Source organism: Branchiostoma lanceolatum, chromosome 9 (genome assembly GCF_035083965.1).
Source record: "Branchiostoma lanceolatum isolate klBraLanc5 chromosome 9, klBraLanc5.hap2, whole genome shotgun sequence".
Taxonomy (NCBI): Eukaryota; Metazoa; Chordata; class Leptocardii; order Amphioxiformes; family Branchiostomatidae; genus Branchiostoma; species Branchiostoma lanceolatum.
The window spans coordinates 7,644,112-7,666,281 of record NC_089730.1 but is presented as its reverse complement, the minus strand read 5'-3'; the positions used below and the strand labels follow the sequence as shown (position 1 = coordinate 7,666,281).

The window sequence follows — 22,170 nt, the reverse complement described above, 5'->3', positions numbered from 1 at the left end:
TCTATTCTAGCAATGGGTCAATAGGTTCCACCATGTTGATTTGTGACATCAATTGTCGGCCATCTTTGAATTTGTTGGTATGTAATGTAACCTGATAGTTTTATCAACTTTGATAAAAAATGAAGTACACAATGTAAAGAGGCAGAAAACATGGTAGCTGGTGTGTGTTTTTTTCTTTTTTTCAATATTCTAGTACACAGTGAGTGAGTATGACAGTGAAAGGGACTCCAAAATGTATATGACACAGTCACATAGCCGAACAGGTACTAGTAAGGTTCAAAATTTCCTCAAATACATTTCAGTGCAACAACTGAACATTTGACACAATATTTCATAGCTGAACTGTTATAACACATTATAAATGTTTAACATTTTTACAATAATACAACTTTAGCATGCTTGACAGAGAAATTGCAGTGTCCACAGTTTGTACAGAGCACTTTCACTTATTTGCATTTCAGTGGATCAAAGCTCAAGCATACACAGTATTCTTGTGTGTTTTATCAGCTGGTATTCTCCACTTAGTAATTCTTTGAGGGGATTGGAAGACCTTCAAATTTCTGAAAATGCTGGAGCCACGATTTGCTGAAATGCAAATAGGGACACCAGCATGGCAGCAGCCAGAGCGATGACATCACAGGAAAACGCTCTTTAAGACTTCCTATTCGGCAGTAAATGATGAGCCATTTGAACGTGCCACGGTACTGACTGAACTGTAGCATACAGGAGTACACTGCACAGTTGATTAACCTTAAGACTGCTAAAGTTAACTGAGCCAGGCAGCAGGGCGGAGGTTAAGAAGACAGAAAGTTCTAAATCTACATCTCGGTGTCATGCCGGTTGAATGGACAGCAGGGAGCCGAATAAGAAATGCTGGATGACCGGGAACTTGTTTAGAACCTGTAAGGACGACAACAAGAGGCAACTGAATTTTTCATCGAAATAACTTGACATTGTTTCCAATACCATATGAAATGATAAGTGTATTTAATTGATAACACAGTTCTTTGTTACACAACCGAAGGAAAAAGTTTCGGCAGAACTTCTGCAGCCTTCCTCAGGGCAATACTGACTGGTTCTGCTAGGTGGCGCTGCAGTGGGAAGAATTCGATCCCTAGTGTGACAAAACTTGTATCCCCCCTCATCACGGTTCATGGCTCGAGTAGCCTGAAGAAGATAGCAGCACTAATTTTCCTTTCAGTTGCGCAATAAAATAACTGTACTATCCATCTATTTGCCAACCTGATGAAACTATTCATGGGTGTAAGTATATTTCTGTTTACAACAACAGTAGAAGTCTACATTACATCCAGTGATGTTGCTGTGCAATAGCGCCATCTATCATATCTTGTCTGAACTGCACCTACCTCTGCTTTGTACATCTTGATGAGTCCTGAGTTGACCTTGCCCCAATAAGGCACACCACTGATGCCCCACAGGGTGTGGGAATGCTCTGCAAACGGCCCCGTCTTCATCTAAACCAGTATGGAAACATTTCCACATTTCAATACGTCGATGAAGGTTAGACATCCAGGTAATAAGATTCGCCAAAAAACAGTTACTCAAGCAACTGGATGAAAGTTGGAAACGGTCAGACGTTTCAGGTAGCATCTCCTACCTTTTGTCAGTGACTGACTATTTCCATCAATAGATGAATTTACGAAGTAGAAGTTCTGACTACTTGCTAAAGACTTGAACAATGTAAAAAGGAAAGAAGTGACCTGATCATCATATTTAACTTACCTTGTTGATGAATCTGATACAGTCCAGGAACATGTACTCTGTGTGATGATGCTGTACTATGTCTAGCTGGGGAAAGTGCCTGGGCTCTATTGTAGGGTGATCTGTGAAGAAAATGTAATTCAACTATTAGTACATCAAATCAGTAAGGATTCGAAACGAAAAAACGAGTATGAGAAGGGTGACTATGTCTGAAATGAGAGCTTTGGCTTTCTATCTTACTGCATTTCAAAATCAGTATGTAATTTCATTTCATTTTATATATACAGGGGAAATACAACTCAGGCTGTGAAGCCTGTTTTTCAGGTTCCCTGATATTACATATAAAAAACACAACTACGACATAGTAAAATCTTTACCTTATTTTTGCCTCGTCTACAAGCACTGGCTGAGCTATGTCATATCATTATGCAAGAACCTTTGCACTACAACCCCCCCCCCCCCCCGAGTCGAAAAATGAAGGTATTTAGCACAAGTGATCAAGTTGACGCATATACAAAGCCTTTCATCCTAAAGACAAAAGCATTGCTGAAAAAAGGAAAGTGGATTTGTAGCAGAAAGTCTTGTGCCTACATGTTTAATGAGGATGAGTGAGTGAGTGAGTGAGTGAGTGAGTGAGTGAGTGAGTGAGTGAGTGAGTGAGTGAGTTTCGTACTTAGTAACTGTGAACTCCCCCAGAGGAAGGGCAGGAACTGGAAGTCGTCTAGTCCCCAGACCCCCTGACTCCCGGCCGGCTCCATCCTGTACACTGTCTGCAGCTTTCTCATCACCTCCAGGTATCTGCACATTCGGTGAACACTGTGTCAGCTACATGTATCTTGTATTGATGCAGCAGAAAATCAATCAATCTATCTATCAATCTATCTACAAATCAATCAATAGATTAATCTATACATTTAGAAAGGACTGTGTCAGCTACCTTAGGGATAGGAAAAATCATGTGTTTCTGGTTACTCAACTGACCCAAGCAGAAACCTGCCGATCCTAGATTTTGGAGGGGCCGCTCATGTGTCACTTTTTTTCACAAATTCATTTGACACTCTCCTAAAATTCTATTTCAGCAGTCAAGACAGTTCTTATAATGGCAGCTCATCTGTGTTTGTAGCAATCATAGTACAATGCTAAACTTTCTTCCAACACTAAGGTACAATATCTATGTGCAGCACAGCATTGTACTAAGACGGTTCTTATTGTGGAGTTGAAGGTACCTGTGAAATACTCTGAAGACGAGGGCCAGCATGTCCTTCTCGGTAAAGATCCGCAACTTAAAAAGGCAGCACAGAAAGGCAGCAAACGCAGCCTCGTGTCCTGTACAGGGAACAAATCAAGTCTTGTAAACATTGCCGGCTTATCCTAATCATAAAGACTTCATGGTCTCAAAAATGTACAAAATGGTAGACTGTGAGACATAAAACATTTTTTAGACTTAAATGTCTTCTCATTCAAGAGACAAGTACAACAAAGGGTTTAGCATTAAAAAATAACAATTCAGCATTTCAATAATGTTTAATCCATAACAGGACTAAGATCAAATAAATCCTGACAATCATAAGTTCTCAGAAAAGTTATTAAGCTTTCGTATCTAAAAACATTGACTAGACAGGAAAATTGCAAACCAGGTTGTACAGTCAAACCTGCACAAGTGACCACTTCTACATAAGGACCACCTGGCCAATGTGACCACTTTTTGGTGGTCCCTTAGATAATATTTCCCACTGATACAAGCATTAATTAATTATAACTAAGAATCCTGTTTATAGCAACCACCTGTCCACATAGACCAGATTATCTTGGTCCCCCGAGTGGTCTTCTTGGACAGTTTTGAGTGTATAAAGCTGTTTCTAACCTGTGCCGTAGTCTATCCTAGTCTTGTTGCCCACTCCCTCCCGTAGGTAAACTGCCACCTCCGGCGCAGCAGTGTGGTACTTCTCAGGGAGCAGGGGCTGGACTAAAGACTCCACATTCTGGAGTCAGAGATCAGGGTACTTTAAACTTCTAGTATGATATTTCACTCATATTTGCATTAAATAGCCATAGTCGATGCTGTAGGGCTGCTGTGAATTAGAATTTTACCATGGTCAATACTGACCTACGGAGGCCATATATAAAATTTGCATTAAATAACACCTGGGAAACAAGTTAACTTTCTCCTTGCTGTGTTACTCCATAGGCAATACAAATCTGGTGCCAAAAACATAACATAGCAGGGAGAAGGTAAATTGTCTTTCCATGCAAATTTTGATGGTCATTGAAAAAGCTTCAACTTTTTATAGATTTCAAAACATAGCCAAAAAGCTTTAATAGATTCATGTAAGTTACACAGTTATGATGCATGCCATAAATTCATTTATTTGCTTGAGATTTAAGTTCACAGGTGAAACAATGTTGTAGCACAAAACTCCACATTTGCAGTGTCATGATTTCGCAATAGAGAGGCACAGTGAAAACGAGGAAAATAAAACCACCGCAAACATTTCAAGATATACAGTACCTCTTCCAGTCTCTGGAACCACGTGCGGTAGGCCTTGTTCCCAAATCTCTGAGGCTGTTCCACAGGAGGAGTCTCATCCACCCAGCTGTCCAGGGTGTCTAGTATACCCAACAGCTTCTCTGTTGGCTGCAGACACAAGTAAGCAACGAGAAAGTTACTTCAACTTGTTAAACCCCCAGATAACCCCGCGAGGGGCAAAGTAGGGGGGGGGGGGGGGAGGAGGTCCCAGGCTAAGGCGGGCAGGCCTCCAGCCTGCCGTGGTATGACTCAACGGTGGGAGCCGTAACAAACGCGCCAGGCAGGGCGTTCCACTCGGAAACAGGGAAACATACAGGGAAACAGCAGATAAATCTATGCATATATTACAGTAGCCTGGAGTCCAGCCTTCTTAGCTTTAGTCCGCGGGAGCTATTATTACTAAGTACAGTAGTGTCAAGTTTTACAATTGGAGTACAGGAAAATACATACACCAGAGTTCAATGCAAGTCGAAGAACAGTTGGAAAACACACAATTACGCAAAATCTACTTCAATTATTCATTTTAATAATTTCTACCAGGACAAAATTACCTGGTGCGATTTTCTTGTCTAACGCTTAGAGTCTAGAGACCCCAAATCAATTACTTCTTGACCAGAAAATATGGAGAGAGAATAAAACATTTTTGATGTAGTGAAAACATTTGACCATATAAAGTCAAAGACGTACTTCAGATATGTGGCATTCACATGTTCTGGACTTCCCCTTCACAGCCTCGTTGAGTGTCAGCACAAACCCCAGGTAGTCCCTGTGTGCCTGAGATTTCTGCCACTTCCCCATGTCCATCGGACTCATGATTTCTCTCTTCGGTACAGAAAACTCGTGTTCCGGAGAACTGCTCTCTGTTCTCTCGTTTTTCTCTCCATCATCTACGGTAGGATTGGGGATGGCTAGGAAAAACAACAATATGGGATCAAACAAATATGCAAAGACTAGATGTGACCAACAGACTGTTCAGAGTAATACCACGCTTTGTGTCTATTCAGAAATGACTTCCAATTAGAAAACCTCATATTTGCATTTAGGGCCACGCCAATTTTATTTGTTGCTTCTTGGAATTTTTCAGAAAAAATATTGGAGCGACAGGGTGAAAAAAATAGAAATAAAATGCTTTGCAAATAGTCTGGGGTGAATATAAGGGTTTACATAAAATAAAGAGTAAGAGGATTATTCAAGTTTCAGCTTTGTATGGCTCATTTTATGCAATGAACCCCTTTCTTTGATCTAGTACTATAATTTCAGTAACAAAATTACCTTTTGCTATGTAATATATGGATTGATATTGAGAAATAGAAAAACTATAACTTACAAAATGTGACCACACTTTTTAGGTATGTGCAGGCCTTTATAATCTATTTTGGTGGCTATTGAGTTTTAGTACTTTTACAACTGAACAAATAGTAAAATCGTGAGTAAAAATTTGTGAATGGGAATAGTTCAATTTTTTTTTAATTGGAAAAATAGGAGAGGCTATTCCGAGAAGCAACCCAAAAATTGATGTGGCCTATAGCGATGCTATAATAATAATTTATAACGTTAATAATAATAAATAATAATTTATCTGCATCAGATTTCTTATTCTGTGTTCATAATTCATTGGTCTTGTTTGCCGTGGGTGTCATAAAAAGGCAGGTAACGTCTAGTAGAGCTGCACAAGATTTTTTTTCAAATCAATAACAGTTAAATGATCTATGGAAAATAATAATCGAAATCGGTGACATCTCTGATTCTGAACGAGAAGGGCGGCAAGAAAGTATATACAGTACAGTCGACCGGCCGGGTTTATACCCCTCAAACAAGGTTTATATAAAAATGTCAGTTCTTCTGCTTCTTTGGAATCGGTCAGGTGACGTTTATAACCTCTTAACTAGCTTGTAGATGGTTAAACAGTATCATAACCCTGCGAAAATCACCCAAAAGCGGTGAAGAATTTTGTACAAACCTGATTTTTCCGCCATCTTGTTCTCAATGAGTTACGCATGCGCATATCGCCCACCCTGGTTAAGGGTTAGTACATTGTATACTGCATGAGGAGGGTGGAGGATTGAGACTAGAAACTATACTTTCTGTAAGAAAACAACGTTCTGCTTGCAAATACCCACTTATATCGTTCTTTTGATCAAATTATCTCGCAAGGTGATTGGAAGATAGTGACAGCACCAAATACTGTGGACATCCATTCTAGTGTAGTAATGGTTTGTCCCCAAATTAGATGACTTGTCCTCCATGAGTCCATCCTTCTTTAGATCTAAGAAGATACTGCTCAAGATTTAGTACACGACAAGTCGTGCTCGCCCAAGCTAACCAGAACAACTTTTGGTGGATCTTTCTTGCCAGGTTTATGTCCTTGAAATGATATTAATCAGCAAAGTTCTTTGCTACTCGGTGCTTGACAAATTTCTATAAGTTGCAGTCCCAATTGAACTTGCACCCCCTAAATGATATATCTATTGACTTGTGTTCTAAATTGTTCTTATAATATATCTTAAGCAGAGTTTGTCTCCAGGTACCTTTTACTATTATCATGGCAGCATATGATAATTGATAATTATTTAACATGATAGAGTTCCAATGTAAATTGAATCTTAATGTGTCATTGGTTATCATATTCCAATAATCAATATAGTGTAACGGTTAATTACGGTTACCGTATAACCAAGGTGCTGTCCTTGGTATAACACGTACCAGGTGTATCTGTGGTGAGAACCTAATGCCTTATTTGGGCATGATGAATAATGAATATCAGACTCAGTGTCATGCCTGGGGGCACGACCCACCCACTAAGCTGGGAGTCCAACTCAGGGTTTTGTGAGCAGAGTTCTTCTCCCAACATGCTTGTGTGTGTGCGGTGATCCAAACCAGTTGTGCCTGAGGAACCACAATCATGGCATTTTCTGTCACCACAAGAAGTCATTCTTATGAGAGCTATGACGCTGAAGACAGCGTGTTTGAACTTAGTGATTTTGCTGACAGTAGTGATCAAACTTGTATGAGACAGGATCTTGTGGATCAGAAGTCCAGGAGGCACAAGAGGTTTGTGAGGCGCCATTCCTACAGTCCATATGAGGTCAAGGTAAATAAAACAATACCCTCTTATTTCTTAAGTAACCTAGGAAGAAGTCTAAGGATGATTGTCATAACACTCTGAGACAATTACTGTAAACAATACTGAAGCAAGACTTTCTCTGCATTCCATGTAACTACATGTGTAACTAACATGTTCATGCACTTGTGACTACTTCAGTATACAAAGAATTTGAATGGTTAATCCCCTATGGTCTGATAACTCTATCAGTCTATTGGTCTGAAACCTTCTATTCTAAACCAAACCATACATGGATGTCAAAGCAACGGGTGGATACTGGGCTCTTCCCATTTGAACAAAGGCGGTCCTCGGCAGGTACATGTGTAATGACCTGTGCATTGTTCTATTGTTCACATTGGTACATTGGTAAGGAACATGATCAACACCTGGTCTATAATTGTGTGCATGATTCAGTTTGATACACATTGTAGGTGCTGTGACAGTCTTGTTTGACAGTATGGGGCGGGGGGGAAGTTATTTTGATAACAACAGAATTAATTGGAGCATAAAGTTAACTTTAAGTAACAATGGCAGTTTTTTTTAATGGGCAAAGCTGTAATAAAGTTTAGGCACAATTTGCAATGGCAGACATTATTTGATTGTATCATGATTGAACTGTTATGGTTGCAGACCACAGTATTTCTCCTATAGGGATTTATATAGTTAAGGATCCCAAGGTGAGATGCTTCGACGCTTGAAAATTTATAGAAAGGTGCAGAATTAGGGTACCAGATTTTTATATGCTTGACTTCAAGGTTCAATCTACAAAATATCTGCAAAATAAGGTTGAATTTGCCGGCTCGTTCTCTTTTAAAAGCCACTTTGATATGCCCCCCGGCGGAGGTCACCGTACTGCAGGCGACTTACAGTAGTCGGGCGGTAACAATATCCAGGCGCGAATCCAACCCGACCGAACAAACATCGTAATCAAACTCGTACTGTCTCAAAACTGACGTATTCCTCTACCATTCACCACAGTTTCAGCCTCGCTAACGTGCACAGAAGAAAAACTATTGCCTTTTCAAGTAATGTGACGCACTACTTCATACCCGAACTACTATTGTCCACGGGGGTCGCCCATTAATACTGTGTTCTGCGACCTTATATATAACTGAACAGAAGACCTTGGATTAGGTCCAATTAATTCTTGGAGCCAAAGGTGACAACTGCACCATGAGGATTTCCATACAGTTCCTTACTGTCAGTTACATGCAAACATCCTTGGAATTTTAAGCAATCTAGCCTGACCCGAAGAGGATTTTAAGAAACATGGGAACCCTCTGGCCTGGAACTGGAAGGAAGAAAAAATCTGGTATTATTTATTTCTATCTCAGGACTGTAATCTACACGGTTGGCATAAATCCTATTGCCAAAATCCCCATTTAGTCCCTCAGCAATCACTGTCTAGTGGAAAGGGGACCTTAAGCTTGCTGATGTCTGAGAAAGTGTTGGGATGAAAACTTTTGGTATTAAGTTGCCATTTTTCTCAATCCAGCTGCTCTTTAGATTTCAAATGTTGGATTTTACACATTGATTAATGGATTGTACCATATTTCCTGATACTGATATATAGGTGAAGACACTCGCCCACCATCACCAATGGAAGGCTCCGGAGTTTTTCCGTGGAGCGAAGCTACCTCCGGGGAGGATGGTCGCCCACCAGTCCAGTCTGCCCCACCTTCCCGTCCCCGACCTGGTGCAGACCCTCCAGAAATATCTCAAGGTCGTGAGACCTTTAGTAGATGACATTGGCTTTCAGAAAACAAAACAGGTCAGAAGAATCTAACGTTATAGTCTTTTATTTATTTATTTTTGTTTATTTTTTATATAGCCGGTATAACCGCCCGTCGGCGTAACACACCAGCTTCGCAGGCACGCGGCGCGGCAGCAGCTGGTTATATGTATTACACAGCTGAATGGTCTGTCACACCTAGCCTTTGCACATCTGACTGCAACCGTTCTTTAAAGCTAATCTACTATCTAGTGAGGATGTTCCTACAGTATTTGATGACAACAAGTTCCATTCTACTATGGTTCTCGGGAAATACGAATTTTTGAACACCTCAATCCTTGGTTGACTCTGGTACTTAAAGGCATGATGTAAGCAGATCCTTTTTATTCTTTATTAAAAATTGCAACAAGACAATACATAGTGGAGTGCCAGGCAGACAAGCTGATGTTGCAGACCACACGATAGATCATATAGTCAGTTATTGTATCTTTGACATTATGTTTATGATTTTAGACACATGTGGCATTTTGGTATCTGAGGTTTAGACTGTGAATTTATTTACTTTCCCTTTTGATTCATTTCGTGGTTGGAGGTAAAAGGAGGTTTGTGTTTGAAACATATTCTGTTGTAAATTGGAAACGCTTATTAATTTGCAGTATAGGGTCCACCACAAAAACTGTGAAAATAAATCCACCGCGAAAGTTTCAATTCTTACGGTAAATTTCTTTCATTCAATTGACACCAGTCCAAAAGTCAGGTTAGATAAGATTGGAGACATTCCTTTTCTAGCTGTAATAGTGGTATTGTGATATGTAATGCAATAACTGAATTCTTCTGTCCAAGTCCAGTTAGTTGAAGAATTCGGGAAACCAGGAGGCCTCGGAGAGAGTCTACAGTCTAAATTGCAGAGCAGGGCACAAGAAAGACAAAATTGGGTTAGTTGTCCTTTATTTAGACAGACTTTGAAAAACTTGTTAATTTGCAATCATTTAAATACTTTTCTTAAATCTAGATCATGATGGAAAGGAAATAGTTTTTTCACCTTAGCTTTTGGACTATTTTGCACAGGTGAAAACACTTGACATCTTTAACATTGTCTAATTTTGATTCTCCTCAAGCAAAGTTGAACACAAAAATGTAAGACTTTGCCCAGGAATGTCTACAGCTGTCATGTGTCAGCAGTTGATGCCCATGGATGATTGGTTGATTGATTAATTGGCTGATTGATTGATTGATTGATTGATTGATTGCATCCTCAGCTTGATGATTGGTGGCTTCATACAGCATATTTAGACTACCGTGAGCCTGTTGTCATAAATGCAAGCCCTGGGATTGTGTGTCCGCCACAGGACTTCAATGGCAAGAAAGAGCAACTTCAGTAAGGAACCACGTCTTATCCCTATGTTAATTACTATAGATCATCTTAAAGGCAACCAAAGCAATTATAATTGAGACAAAAAAATGGAAATAAAAAAATGCTGAAATCTTTATTGTAGTGACATTTACTACTAGTAACACTGTCTAGCACATTTGTGTGATAGAGTCAGCTCTTACTTCATACTTTGAGCATTTTCAAACTGTGCAAAAATATGCCATACAATGATCCCCTTTGATAGTTTCGCGAGCCTACAAAAACCACAGCGACAATTTTCAGTGAGTTCTCACATTACAGCAAACTTTTGCATCATGGACGTCACTATACATTGTGATAAGTGTTGTATGAACTAATCATGTATAGAAATGACTAAATAAATTGAGTTTCAAAATCCGATTTTCGGGCCCTAATATTGCTTGGGTTGCCTTTAAGTTAATGAGGACTTAATTTCAGGAGGGGAAAGGGAAAGGAGGCAGTAAATTTTGTAGTTGAAACAATACAATGGAGTGACAATTTTTGTTTGCAAGTTAACGAGTTTGCAAACATAAAACCACCATGATTTTAACAGGCCATCACACTCAAGCATCTTAGCAAGGAGGATTTAAACAAAAAAGTTTATTTTTTTAGAAATTGCTTAGGTGGAATAAAGTATGTAATTATTCCAATAGAATTACTGATTTAGAATGCCAAAGTTTTTTTTATGATAAACGGATATCATAGCTCAAATTATGTACTGGTGATTCTTTGACACATTTTCTGAACTTCTACAGATTTGCCGCTAAGCTAGTTGCTGGTGTATTGGATTACAAGGTACAGATAGACGAGTAAGTACACGCTCCTTTGAATACGAATTATAAATCTATTTTACTGAATTTTTTGCTGCGAAAATGGTACACATATATACAGGTGATTGTCTACAGAGTTAGTTGTGATGCTTTCAAGTCACCAGGTAATTATTGCCAGCACACTTGGTACATCAGGTAATGTTGTTTGATGTTCCAAAAATATGCTGACCAATACAAGTAACAAGCAGGTTTATGCGCAGTATGATGTGTATTAGGTGATATGTCAAAGTGGAAGGCAAGTTTAAAAGGGGCCTTCACCTTTGACCTAATGGGCAGTTGGAACCATGAACTTGCTTAATGCAAAATATATATAGAATACCACACGGTGTATTCCGTATCGCCCGAGGTACCAGCCCGGCCGCATGCCTTTGGCCGGAGGCCGATGCGACCTCCAAATCGGGCATTCAAATTTTTGACAGCCGCTGAGCGGCACAACCAGCGCACTGGAAATACATTCTAAATATTCTATGGAAGCCTGCAAAAGTAGAACCCGTGTGATTCGGAAAATTATCACACGATGCGGAACACCCGTTTTCACAGCCCAGGTATGACATAAATGCTTCTTACAGCCAATCGGTGCCCATTGACAAGCTGAGGACACGACCCCTGTGCATGGACCAGTACTATAAGCTGTTCTCCGCCTGTCGTCTGCCGGGGGAACAGCGAGACCAGGTGGTGGTGTACGGACCCGACTGTGGCGTCAGGCCCAGGCACATCGTGGTGGTGCACAACAACCAGGTCAGGCACACACAGGACTGGACATTGCATGTGGCTTTTTAAACTGTCAGTATTGAAGAAATGAGGTAACACTAACTAAAGATTCTACTGGGTACCCTAGGACGGTCCCATTAAAAAGTACCTGGATTTCAGAAGTGTGCATACTTTGGGGATTACTGATGTACATTTATATTGACTAGTAACTCTTTTTATTTATATGGTGGTCTAAGGGTAACCCGGTGGAACTATGAGAGTTGACATGAATCAGATATACATTGTATGATTATATACTTTAGGTATAAATTACAATACTCTGCCAGATGAGCATGATGATACAATAAGCAAACTGTTTACGATTTAGCAATATAACTCAAGTTGTTCTCAATAGACGTGGGGCTAGGGAACAACAGCTAAGACAGTCATAGATTTAAGACCTGAATTCAGTTGATTTTTTTATATAATGTTTAGCTGTTTGAAAGTAACACTATTTCCCCCAACTGCTTTTGTTGTGTGGAAGACATCTCTACCTAGTCTGTGTATACTCTAATGCAGACTCCACTGTCTGAGGCTGTAATGGCCTGTCCCCGCAGAGAGAGCCGGCAGATGTTGGTCTGTTATAAGCGCGATTTGATCAGGCTAATCTCCACCCTTCTTGTAATAGTTTGCACTTTCTGCTTGCAGTTTTTCTCCTTGGATGTTTACGATAACAACTGGAAGCCTCTGAGTCAAGACCACATCCATGCCCAGCTGAAGAGGGTGGTATGCCAGTCCAAACATCCCAGTGTGCCGGTAGGGATCCTCACTACTGAGAACAGAGACACATGGGGCAGGGTCTACAACCAGGCGCTCAAGAAAGGTGAACCACTTTGAAAATGGTACATACAGGCTTTTCTGCATAGCACTCATCATCACAGAAAGAGTATGGTAATTAAACATATGCCCAAGGGCTAGTATATAAGAAACAGAGATGCCCAGCACTGCCCTGAACACAAAAACGACTTAAACTTAGGGCCTGGTCACATGCGTGGTCACATTCGATCACAAACTGAGGACGGTTAATTCTTGGATCAGTCGTAACTGTGTCGTACAAAATTCTTACCGAGGAGGCTAAGTCTTAGTTCCTTGTCTTCGGTTAGTTCTGTGAAAGCTTGCTTGACAATGCGAGGGTCATAATGGTACAACACCTACGATGATTGTGACCGGCGACCGCACCATTAACTAAGTCAAAGTCTCAATGCAATCTTTATAGAGGCTTTCCATTGCATCACAGTAATTGAAATTTGAATCCCCCCGCGACCTTGTTCAGGCACTTGGTAATTGGATCAAGCAGCAGCATATCGACGTGATTAAGAGACGCACACTGTAATCCAAATCAAATGAAAAGGCTGTATACCTTGTTTTTAGTGGCATCGTGTGGCGCAATCGGTAGGGTGTTTCGCCCAGAACCGAAAGGTCCTGGGTTCAAAACCACTGCTATGCCCCGATGTTGTGTTCTTGAGAAAGGCACTTTACATGACTTTCCTCACTCCACCCAGGTGTGAATGGGCACCTGACCTCAGTTGGGGAAGGTCGTATTGAGGTCAACTGCTGGCACCGAATGGCAGCCTGCCAGACCCTTGCGACAGTTCCACAAAGTGCAAGTGTGGAGCAAATATGTATCTGTTGTGTATTATGTGATTGTAAACCCTGCAGCAATTCAGCACTGGCTGCCATTGCATGGGTAATATCTGACCAATAAACCATTATTATTATTATTATTATTTCCCAAACCTGCAGACAAAACCAACAAGCTGTCGCTGGAAGCCATCAACAGGAGTATCTTCATGCTGTGCCTGGATCAGGAGACAGTCAGGGAGAAGGACAGGTGGACCAGCATGGGTCATCAGCTCATGCACGGGGGAGGCAGTCAGCACAACAGTGGCAACAGGTGGTTTGACAAGACATTACAGGTACAGTGGGTAGGGGTCAATCAATAATCTATCTATCAACCAATCAATCAATCAATCAACAAATCAATCAGTCATTTAATCAATTAATCTATCAATCAACCAACCAACCAACCAACCAACCAACCAACCAACCAACCAATCAATCGTTTAATTACTTAATCAACCAATCAATCAATCAAATGGTTTCTTGATAAAAGACATTGCATGGGCAATGCTTGGTTTACGAGACATTACAGCTTTATTTGCATTTAAAAGTACTGTATTTGCCATAGTGTTAGAATAGTGCATTGGCATTACCTCAAAAGTTAATGAAATAATGCTTTGACAACCCTGATTGAGCCTGTAAAAAATTTAAAAATTGGTAGATAAGTAAGAAGATTATTGGACCTCAAGGAATCGTGGGAGGTGTCTGCTGAAAGGAAAACATGCTGATACATTTCAGCCTCTGTACAGTTAATGGATAGTTGAATGTAAAACTTGAACATTATAAGACAAATGTCAATGCGCAAGTGAATGTCAACCATAACATTTACATGCTGTGGCTTTACCTAAACATACTGTTTCGAATTTAGTTTTTAATCAGAGTCTTTTTTCTATGACAGTTTACTGTTGGTACAGATGGAGCTGTAGGGATTGTCTATGAACATTCCCCGGCTGAAGGACCCCCCATCATTGCCTTACTGGACCACATGTTGGACTACTGGTAAGAATATTGTCCTAACATTATGTCTCTCATCGTTTTTTCTTGTTTCAAGGCATCCTCATTGAGGTGAAGCATGATGCTTTTTTAAGTAGCTAGTGGTTAGTGCAATGCGGCTTCGCTACGGCTCATGTTTTTGGCCAAGCACACCGGGTCACCCCTACTCTTCTGGATAAGTCTGTTGGGTTCTTTTATGTGTAGAGGTTTGACACTTGAGGCTAATGCCTGAAGCTCCCTCATACACGGGGCCACCGGCTTTACGTCACCATCCGTTCTCTCTGAAAGAAGGAGGAACGCCCGCCTCACCTTTTTCTATAAAATAGTCAACAACCATATCAATATAAACACTGACAGTCTAGTACTCAAACCAGCTCAGGGGCGCACCCGGGGAGCCATACTCTCAAATTTTAAACAATCAACGTTAGAACAAATACATACAAATATTCATACTTCCCCCGCACCATCCCCCAGTGGAATGCCCTTTGCCTGGCACAGTAGTGACGGCTCCCACCGTTAAGTCTTACCGTGCCAGGCTGGAGGCCTGCCCGCCTTAGCCTGGGACCTCCTCCTCCCCCTACTTTGCCCCTCGCGGGGTCATCTGGAGGTACTTTAAGTTGAAAGGGGGTGTTAAGGAATGATTTTGACATTTGTATGTAACTGTAACATATAGAGATACCCAGAATAATTACAAGTACATGTACATTGTACCGGGTACTTACAAGTATTCTGGTCTGTGAAGACGTGATTTTTCAACCACTACGTATACTCATCATCTTTATTCATTCATAACAGTTCTCAATCCCCAGCTGTGAAAGAAACAAGTGTTCATCCTAAGGAGCCTCAGAGACTACATTTCTCCCTCAATAACAGTGTACTAGAGGCTATTGACAACGCAAAGAAAAGCCTTGACATGTGAGTATGAATTTCCCAATGTAGACAAAGCTAGTGGAGGCCGTCTGTTAGTTAGATGTTTTTAACTAAACTTAATGCAGTTCAGTTGTCTTAGTTTCTGGTCTACTGCAAGGTTTTGAAGTGCCATAAAGAGGCAGAAAACTCTTTGATAATCCATGATAATTTTTTTTATAGGCAAGTCCGGGATCTGGACCTTCATCTTGTCACATTTAAGACATATGGCAAGGACTTCCCCAAGTCCCAGAGACTCAGCCCAGACAGCTACATCCAGATTGCCATGCAGTTAGCCTACTACAAGTCAGTATTCAGTTATGGTATTTACATGATATTTACATCAACAGAGACTTTGATCGGGATCCAAAATAGCCTGGAATTCTGCTGGTTGAAAGATCCTGAATCTACCGGTAAAGATCTATAAATCTAAACTATGAGATGTCGGAACTATTAAACTTCGATTTATGTCGTTTTTATTATAAATAGAAATTCTTTTATTTACAAATGAAAGATGACCGTAACTAACTAGCATCCTGATACGAGTCTCTGTTGACAATCAGGATCTCTACCGGTAAAATCCTGTGATTCTGCCAGACTGCAATCTCCACCCTGACATATACATTATACATATACATGTATCACTCAATCTTGTTCCAATAGTGTAACATTTAATATGTCGTAGTAGTCTTGCTTATAATGATCACGTTTCCTCCAGAGTGAACAAAGTTGCATGTGCAACATACGAGAGCGGCTCCACACGGATGTTCCACCTGGGTAGAACAGACACCATCCGGTCAGCTTCTGTCGAGTCGCTGAAGTTCTGTCAAGCTATGCAGGACAGTAGCATCCAGGTAAGATAGAACTGGGTTGTTTATGAAGAGTACAACTTCATATCACCACAGTCACAGCCCAAAGGCTTGATTGATGTAAGAAAATTTACGAAATATGATTGTTAATAATAAAACAAATAATTAGTTCTATATTAACTTTCAGTTTGGCACTTTAGAATATCTGGATTGCTAGCAGTTCAGTCCATAACAGCTAAGAAGGTTTGGCACAACCTCTAACAGTTGTCAGAATTGAAATATAACAAGAACATTCCGTATAGTACAGACTGTACTCATTTCCAACCTTCATATTTTAATTTGCAATAACATTGTTGATTTGCAGCCCTCTGAGAAAGTGGCCTTGTTGAGGAGAGCGGTTGAAGGCCACAAAAAATATGCCCAAGAGGTAGGAATCTAGATCTGTTCTACAGGCTTATGTCCAATACATTTCCTTGGATCTTGGACAACCAATAAAGATCAAGACAAAAACAGAGCCCTGAAAGGACAAAGATGTGTATATCTTAAAACTGTGTGCAAATTCTCTACTTAGCCTCTTTTTTTATCTTTTTCTTCGTCGTTCATTTCTTTCAATCCAGGAGCCAAGAAATTTACAATAGAAATATTATAGAATCTATTTCCCTTTTATTGTCCTGCAATCGTACGTTTTGTTATTTTACAGACTGTCAGTGGACAGGGTATTGATAGGCATTTGCTGGGGTTGAAACTGATAGCAGTGGAGGCAGGACTAGATGTGCCAGACTTGTTTGAGGACAGCACCTACGGGCAGGCTGTGCACTTCAAGCTCTCTACCAGCCAGGTGTGGCAAGTCACCCCCATTATAAAGTAGAAGGTTCCACCGTAAAATTAAACGTGCTTGCACTCCAGATGGGTCAACACTGCTGGAGGGAGGGCAGAACAGTATTTTATTCCCACACATTTGTAACTTCCAAGAAACCATTTAAACTGCACAATTCATCTTCAATTGTGAATAGGGTGATGAATGAAGATCATTTTCTCCGTGTCAGGTTGTATTGGTTGTTGTATGATATCAATGTGGCATATTACAATGTATGTATTATAATAATGTTTCAGGTATCGATGTGTCCAGTTGTATGTTACTGTTAACAGTAACAGTTCTTTTTTATATTTGTTAGCTTAACAGTAGCTAGTGGTAGCACTCAGCATTTGTCTACGACTTGGGGTTCAGTGTTTGATGGCCACACTTTAGGTGTATTTGTTTTAGACATAGATGGACTGGAGTCTTTTCTTTCATGCCAATAACTCTGGCTACTTTTTCTTACAGGTTCCGTCTAAGTACGACTCTCTGCTGTGCTTTGGGCCCGTGGTGCCAGACGGATACGGTATCTGCTACAACCCAGCCGAGGACCACATCAACTTCTGTATATCTGCCTTCAACAGTCACCGGGAGACGGACACAGTGAAGCTGGCGACCGCTCTGAACCAGAGCCTGCTGGACATGCAGGAGTTGCTTCAAACACAGGCTAAGCTGTAACATAATCCTAATTTATGTTTATATATGTATGTATGTATGTTAGTTAAGTTAAAGTCCTCCCGCACCAAACGGTGCATAGGGCGGTGCCCATCTCCGTTTCAGTAGCCCTTGGGCTACACAACTTTGTGCAATCACTACAGCAGGGGGCTAATCCACTGGTAGTGATGTGTGTTTAACTACTCTTTCCCAAATGCTGAGTGCTAAGCAGAGAAAGCAGTATGTACGGTACCATTTTTAAAGTCTTTGGTATGACTCGGCCGGGGATCAAACTCACGACCTACTGTATGCAAGGCGAACACTCTATCCATTAAGCCATTACACCGGTCATGTATGTATGTCTGTATATATATATGTTCCTTTTAATTTTGCAATTTCACTATGTCTGTATGTATGATGAACCTTGGAAGATTAGTCATGATACGACTAATGCTTATAATGGGTATCGGAATAAACGAATGAACTAATGATACAGCAACCTCAACGTTCCTTGATATACAAAAGGCTTAAAACACAGTCCCTGTAGGAGGTTTCACAGCTTTTTATTGTATTCTAAGCACTCAATTAGAGGTTACTATAATTGTGAAGCCTGAAGCCCCTATCACACATAGCCGACTATGGCACTGGTATATGTTTAACATTGTTGATGTTACCTTGAATGTTATTCAAGTTGATGAACAACAAGACTAAGTTCAATTTTGGAAAGCTAGATACAATTGTTACATTTCAAATGTATATCAACAAAGGAAAAAAAACAAGGTTAAATTGTAAAGTCTGTGTGCCTTCTTACATTTGGTCACTGTGTAAGAAAACATCTGTATTTTATATGCCCATACGTACTGTGACGTACTGGTCTCACACATTGCCATACTTTGTAACAGTGTCTACTTTCTAACCATAAGAACATCTTTTGCAATATAGCTTTTTGTGTATGATAACCTAAAGTATGCTTCACCATGCCAGCATTATGTTTGTAAAACCTTATCAACAGAACATACATGTATCTAATCTACAAGTCAAACCCACTTCAGAAACAAGATACAACCTCTGAAGGGGAAATGCACCTACCAGTGTGATGCCCAGCAAGCTGTCCTGTTCATAACAGAAGGACAACTTGTTGGGGTTCACACTGATAGGTGCAAAAATAAAGGGGCAGCCACTGCATGAGTATCCCTGACACCATGCTGTCAGTTAGTATAGCAACTAACAACTTGTCAGTTGCCATGGCAACCTCAGACATAACAGACAAGTCTTCCATCTTGGATATTTGCTGACGTAAGACATTTTCTGCTGTGTGTGAGGTTGCCTGTAGTGTGGCTGCCCCTGACAGCTTTTTCCCAAGAGCTTACCCAGCTTTTGTTTCACATCGATTGTAGCGACCAAAATGCTGGCTAAACCCATGAGAAGAAGCCAGCAGGGGCAGCCGGGTAAGGGGGGGTTCACCAGGGGGGCTGTGGGGCTGCTGTTGTAATGTGCCTTGTGGGCCGCTGGCTTCACTGTCATCCCTTTGGTGGTCCTCACAGCAATGTTGTTCACTCTGTGGTCCTGCGCAGCCATGTGTTGGAGTGACTGAGGCTAAAAAGAAAAGAAATCAGATTGAAGTCAGATGCATCGGTAACAGAAGTTGGAAATGCCCTTAAATTGCAATCAGGATGGGAAAATGCACAACCAGTCCACCTACATTATCACAACTGCATACATCTAATAAGGCGAACAGTTGCAAAATGTTTCCCCCCTCATCTTTAAATCTCTGTTCCTGTCACTTTTTTTCCCTCCTTTTTTCTCCCATTTTTAAAAACTGTTGAGTCTATTCTAAATTCCATTTATTTGCGACTGTCCACACACTTCCCAACATTTTGAATCATGTAGCCTATACAGTTCAATTTCAGGTAAAGTTCTCACCTCTGAGTCATCTCTGTACACGCTTCGTTCCCTGCTATCGCCACGAGCACCAATCAGAGGGCAGCTGGGAGATCGAACGCGGTGTGTGGGACCGTGGTAGAGGTCGTGCCGCGATAGTCTATTTGTTGTCACAACTTTGTGCTCGGGAACGCTGTTCTGCCACACACACAGCCCCGGCATCTGTACAGCAGACACAATGTGGATGTACTACATGTAATAACAGTACTACAATGCCGTACAAACCTACAAAGCCCTAAACAACAAACTGCCACCCTACATGCGCCAGATGTTTGTGTACTGCAGAGACCAGAGTACTCGTACAACCAGACAAAGCACAAGCAGTCAGCTGGTTGTCCCCAAACCCAAGCGAGAGATCTTCAGAAGATCGGTAGCCTACCGTGGACCAAATGTCTGGAACAGCCTACCGCCAGACACACGTACGGCTCCGAATCTGACTTCCTTTAAGAGACTCTTGAAGTAACGGAAATGAACTAAACGAACGGACACGGACCATGAATCAGCTTTCGCCCTACTTTATGTTGTATGTTGTAGAAATTGTATATTGTTGTACCATAAATATGTAATGATATATGTTGATAGAGTTATTAGGACTCAAATGACTGTGTATCTCTGTTATATTGTATCTGACCCTTACCTCTTCCCTCATGACCTCAATGAAAAGCGGCCTGCGTGCCGATTTGAGCTTATCATGAATAAACAAAGGTTCAAAATAATATTGTGAGGACCTCTAGTGGATTTGATGTCAACTGCAGCAGCCTGTCCTACTATATAGCAGCTTTTACAGCATAATCAACTATCTAAAGTATGGTACAATTGGACTACAATGCACCTGTTTTAAACACTGCAATCTTTTAGTGAGAACTATATTTCTTTCTTTTAAAAAATACTGATTTTGAGGAAAAACTTCACAACCACAAAAAGTGTTGCAATCAACAAAAGTTAGGACATCCACAAAAGTAAAGAATGATCCAAAACTCTATCATGTCTACTTTGCTATGCAGGGAAAGAAAAGTTCTATCTGCTTGTTTAATGGTTATATAATACAGTGCCTAAACTTACCTCAATAGGATCCAGGAGTTGGAATTTCTCCTCTGCATCATCTGACTGGTGATCAATGAAATCCAAGAGTTGGATCTCCTCTGGATCCCCTGTACCAAGGGACTGATGATCTAGCTCAATTTGATCCAAGAAGTGCATTTCTTCTAGATCCTCCAAACCACTGACTGACTGATGATCTAGCTCAGTTTGATCCAAGAACTGGATTTCTTCTAGATCCTCCAAACCACTGACTGACTGATGATCTAGCTCAAAGTAGATCTGAATCTTCTCTGTAGTGTAGTCTGACAGCTTGTCCACCAGTCTGCCTGGCACGCTGGAGGTAGTCAAAGTCTGTCTCTCCTCCATACTGTCACCATCAGGACCGGTGCTGTCTCCAGTCATCTCCTCTAGAGTTTCCTCTTCATTATCAGAATAATACACTGACCCTGCCTCACTGCCTAACAACATGATCCAGTCATCAATGTCAAGGTTGTGATGTAGATCAGCCTCCTGGAGTCCCTTCTGAACATTACCAGTGTGATTGTTGAACCGTGACAAACAGGATGGAGACTTCATGTCATCATTGCTGCAGTCCTGCACAATATCACCTGGTGGCACCGCTTCAGGTTCGGTCACCTCAGATCTGGTCAACTGTTCAGATCTGTTGCAGGATTCACTGGCCGATCTCATCACATTTTCACCAACTTCAGGGTTGTGTTCCTGTACAAAGCCATCCTGGTATGCTGGTGTTTCTCTCTCCCATTCAGGGAGACTTGTGAGGAACTTCTCCATGATCATGGATGGGCCGTAACCGTCGTTCATGTTGGTCTGAAGCCTGGACACCCACTCCTGTGTCAGGGGGACCACAGTTGTACTGGTGTTGTTGCTACATGTATAGTAAGGGTTCTCCATGTAACTCCCCTGTACCATAGCTGTGAGGTTGTTGTTGTAGTAAGTGGTCCCCATGGCCATGAAGGTGTAATACTCCTGTGCTGTAGGGACCATAGTTGTACTGGAGTTGTTGCTATAGTAAGGGGTCTCCATGTAACTCCCCTGTACCATAGCTGTATGGTTGTTGTTGTAGTAAGTGGTCCCCATGAAGGTGTAATACCCCTGTGCCGTAGGGACCATAGTTGTACTGGTGTTGTTGCTATAGTAAGGGGTCTCCATGTAACTCCCCTGTACCATAGCTGTATGGTTGTTGTTGTAGTAAGTGGTCCCCATGAAGGTGTAATACCCCTGTGCCGTAGGGACCATAGTTGTACTGGAGTTGTTGCTATCGTAAGGGGTCTCCAT

The 22,170-nt window shown here is 41.1% G+C and overlaps 3 protein-coding genes across 3 annotated transcripts; 1 reads left to right on the top strand and 2 right to left on the bottom strand.

Annotated features, from left to right (window-relative positions):
- Positions 1 to 763: 763 nt before the first annotated feature.
- Positions 764 to 6,287, bottom strand: LOC136442160 (serine/threonine-protein phosphatase 2A activator-like). The gene is made up of 9 exons (XM_066438836.1): positions 6,210 to 6,287; positions 4,937 to 5,157; positions 4,232 to 4,357; positions 3,587 to 3,704; positions 2,949 to 3,048; positions 2,396 to 2,520; positions 1,744 to 1,844; positions 1,368 to 1,475; positions 764 to 900 (listed from the first exon to the last, which is right to left on the bottom strand). The coding sequence occupies exons 1-9, from the start codon at positions 6,223 to 6,225 to the stop codon at positions 832 to 834; spliced, it is 984 nt and encodes a 327-aa protein (XP_066294933.1). The 5' UTR covers positions 6,226 to 6,287; the 3' UTR covers positions 764 to 831.
- Positions 6,288 to 7,079: 792 nt separating this feature from the next.
- On the top strand, positions 7,080 to 18,385 carry LOC136442082 (carnitine O-acetyltransferase-like). Its single transcript, XM_066438706.1, has 15 exons — positions 7,080 to 7,340; positions 8,926 to 9,123; positions 9,933 to 10,019; positions 10,344 to 10,462; positions 11,230 to 11,283; positions 11,874 to 12,042; positions 12,703 to 12,877; positions 13,798 to 13,970; positions 14,573 to 14,673; positions 15,463 to 15,582; positions 15,757 to 15,879; positions 16,292 to 16,427; positions 16,747 to 16,809; positions 17,083 to 17,220; positions 17,707 to 18,385. The coding sequence occupies exons 1-15, from the start codon at positions 7,152 to 7,154 to the stop codon at positions 17,914 to 17,916; spliced, it is 2,055 nt and encodes a 684-aa protein (XP_066294803.1). The 5' UTR covers positions 7,080 to 7,151; the 3' UTR covers positions 17,917 to 18,385.
- Positions 18,386 to 18,485: 100 nt separating this feature from the next.
- Positions 18,486 to 21,835, bottom strand: LOC136441818 (uncharacterized). The gene is made up of 3 exons (XM_066438334.1): positions 20,896 to 21,835; positions 19,816 to 19,995; positions 18,486 to 19,488 (listed from the first exon to the last, which is right to left on the bottom strand). Exons 1-3 carry the CDS (start codon positions 21,802 to 21,804, stop codon positions 19,117 to 19,119), a joined length of 1,461 nt encoding a protein of 486 aa, XP_066294431.1. The 5' UTR covers positions 21,805 to 21,835; the 3' UTR covers positions 18,486 to 19,116.
- Between the last annotated feature and the right edge of the window lie 335 nt (positions 21,836 to 22,170).

Bases quoted from the DNA above. Each gene is read 5' to 3' on its own strand.
- LOC136441818 (XM_066438334.1), bottom strand. From the start codon at position 21,804: ATGGTACAGGGGAGTTACATGGAGAACCCTTACTATACATGTAGCAAC. The intron at 19,996-20,895 runs GTAAGTTTAGGC...TCTGCTGTACAG, and splicing joins AACTCCTGGATCCTATTGAG to ATGCCGGGGCTGTGTGTGTG. The intron at 19,489-19,815 runs GTGAGAACTTTA...TTTTCTTTTTAG, and splicing joins TGTACAGAGATGACTCAGAG to CCTCAGTCACTCCAACACAT.
- LOC136442160 (XM_066438836.1), bottom strand. The intron at 3,705-4,231 runs GTACTGTATATC...CTCTGACTCCAG, and splicing joins GGTTCCAGAGACTGGAAGAG to AATGTGGAGTCTTTAGTCCA. The intron at 901-1,367 runs GTAGGTGCAGTT...TCGTCCTTACAG, and splicing joins TCAAGATGTACAAAGCAGAG to GTTCTAAACAAGTTCCCGGT.
- LOC136442082 (XM_066438706.1), top strand. From the start codon at position 7,152: ATGGCATTTTCTGTCACCACAAGAAGTCATTCTTATGAGAGCTATGAC. The intron at 15,583-15,756 runs GTGAGTATGAAT...TTTTTTTTATAG, and splicing joins GCAAAGAAAAGCCTTGACAT to GCAAGTCCGGGATCTGGACC. The intron at 15,880-16,291 runs GTCAGTATTCAG...CGTTTCCTCCAG, and splicing joins ATGCAGTTAGCCTACTACAA to AGTGAACAAAGTTGCATGTG.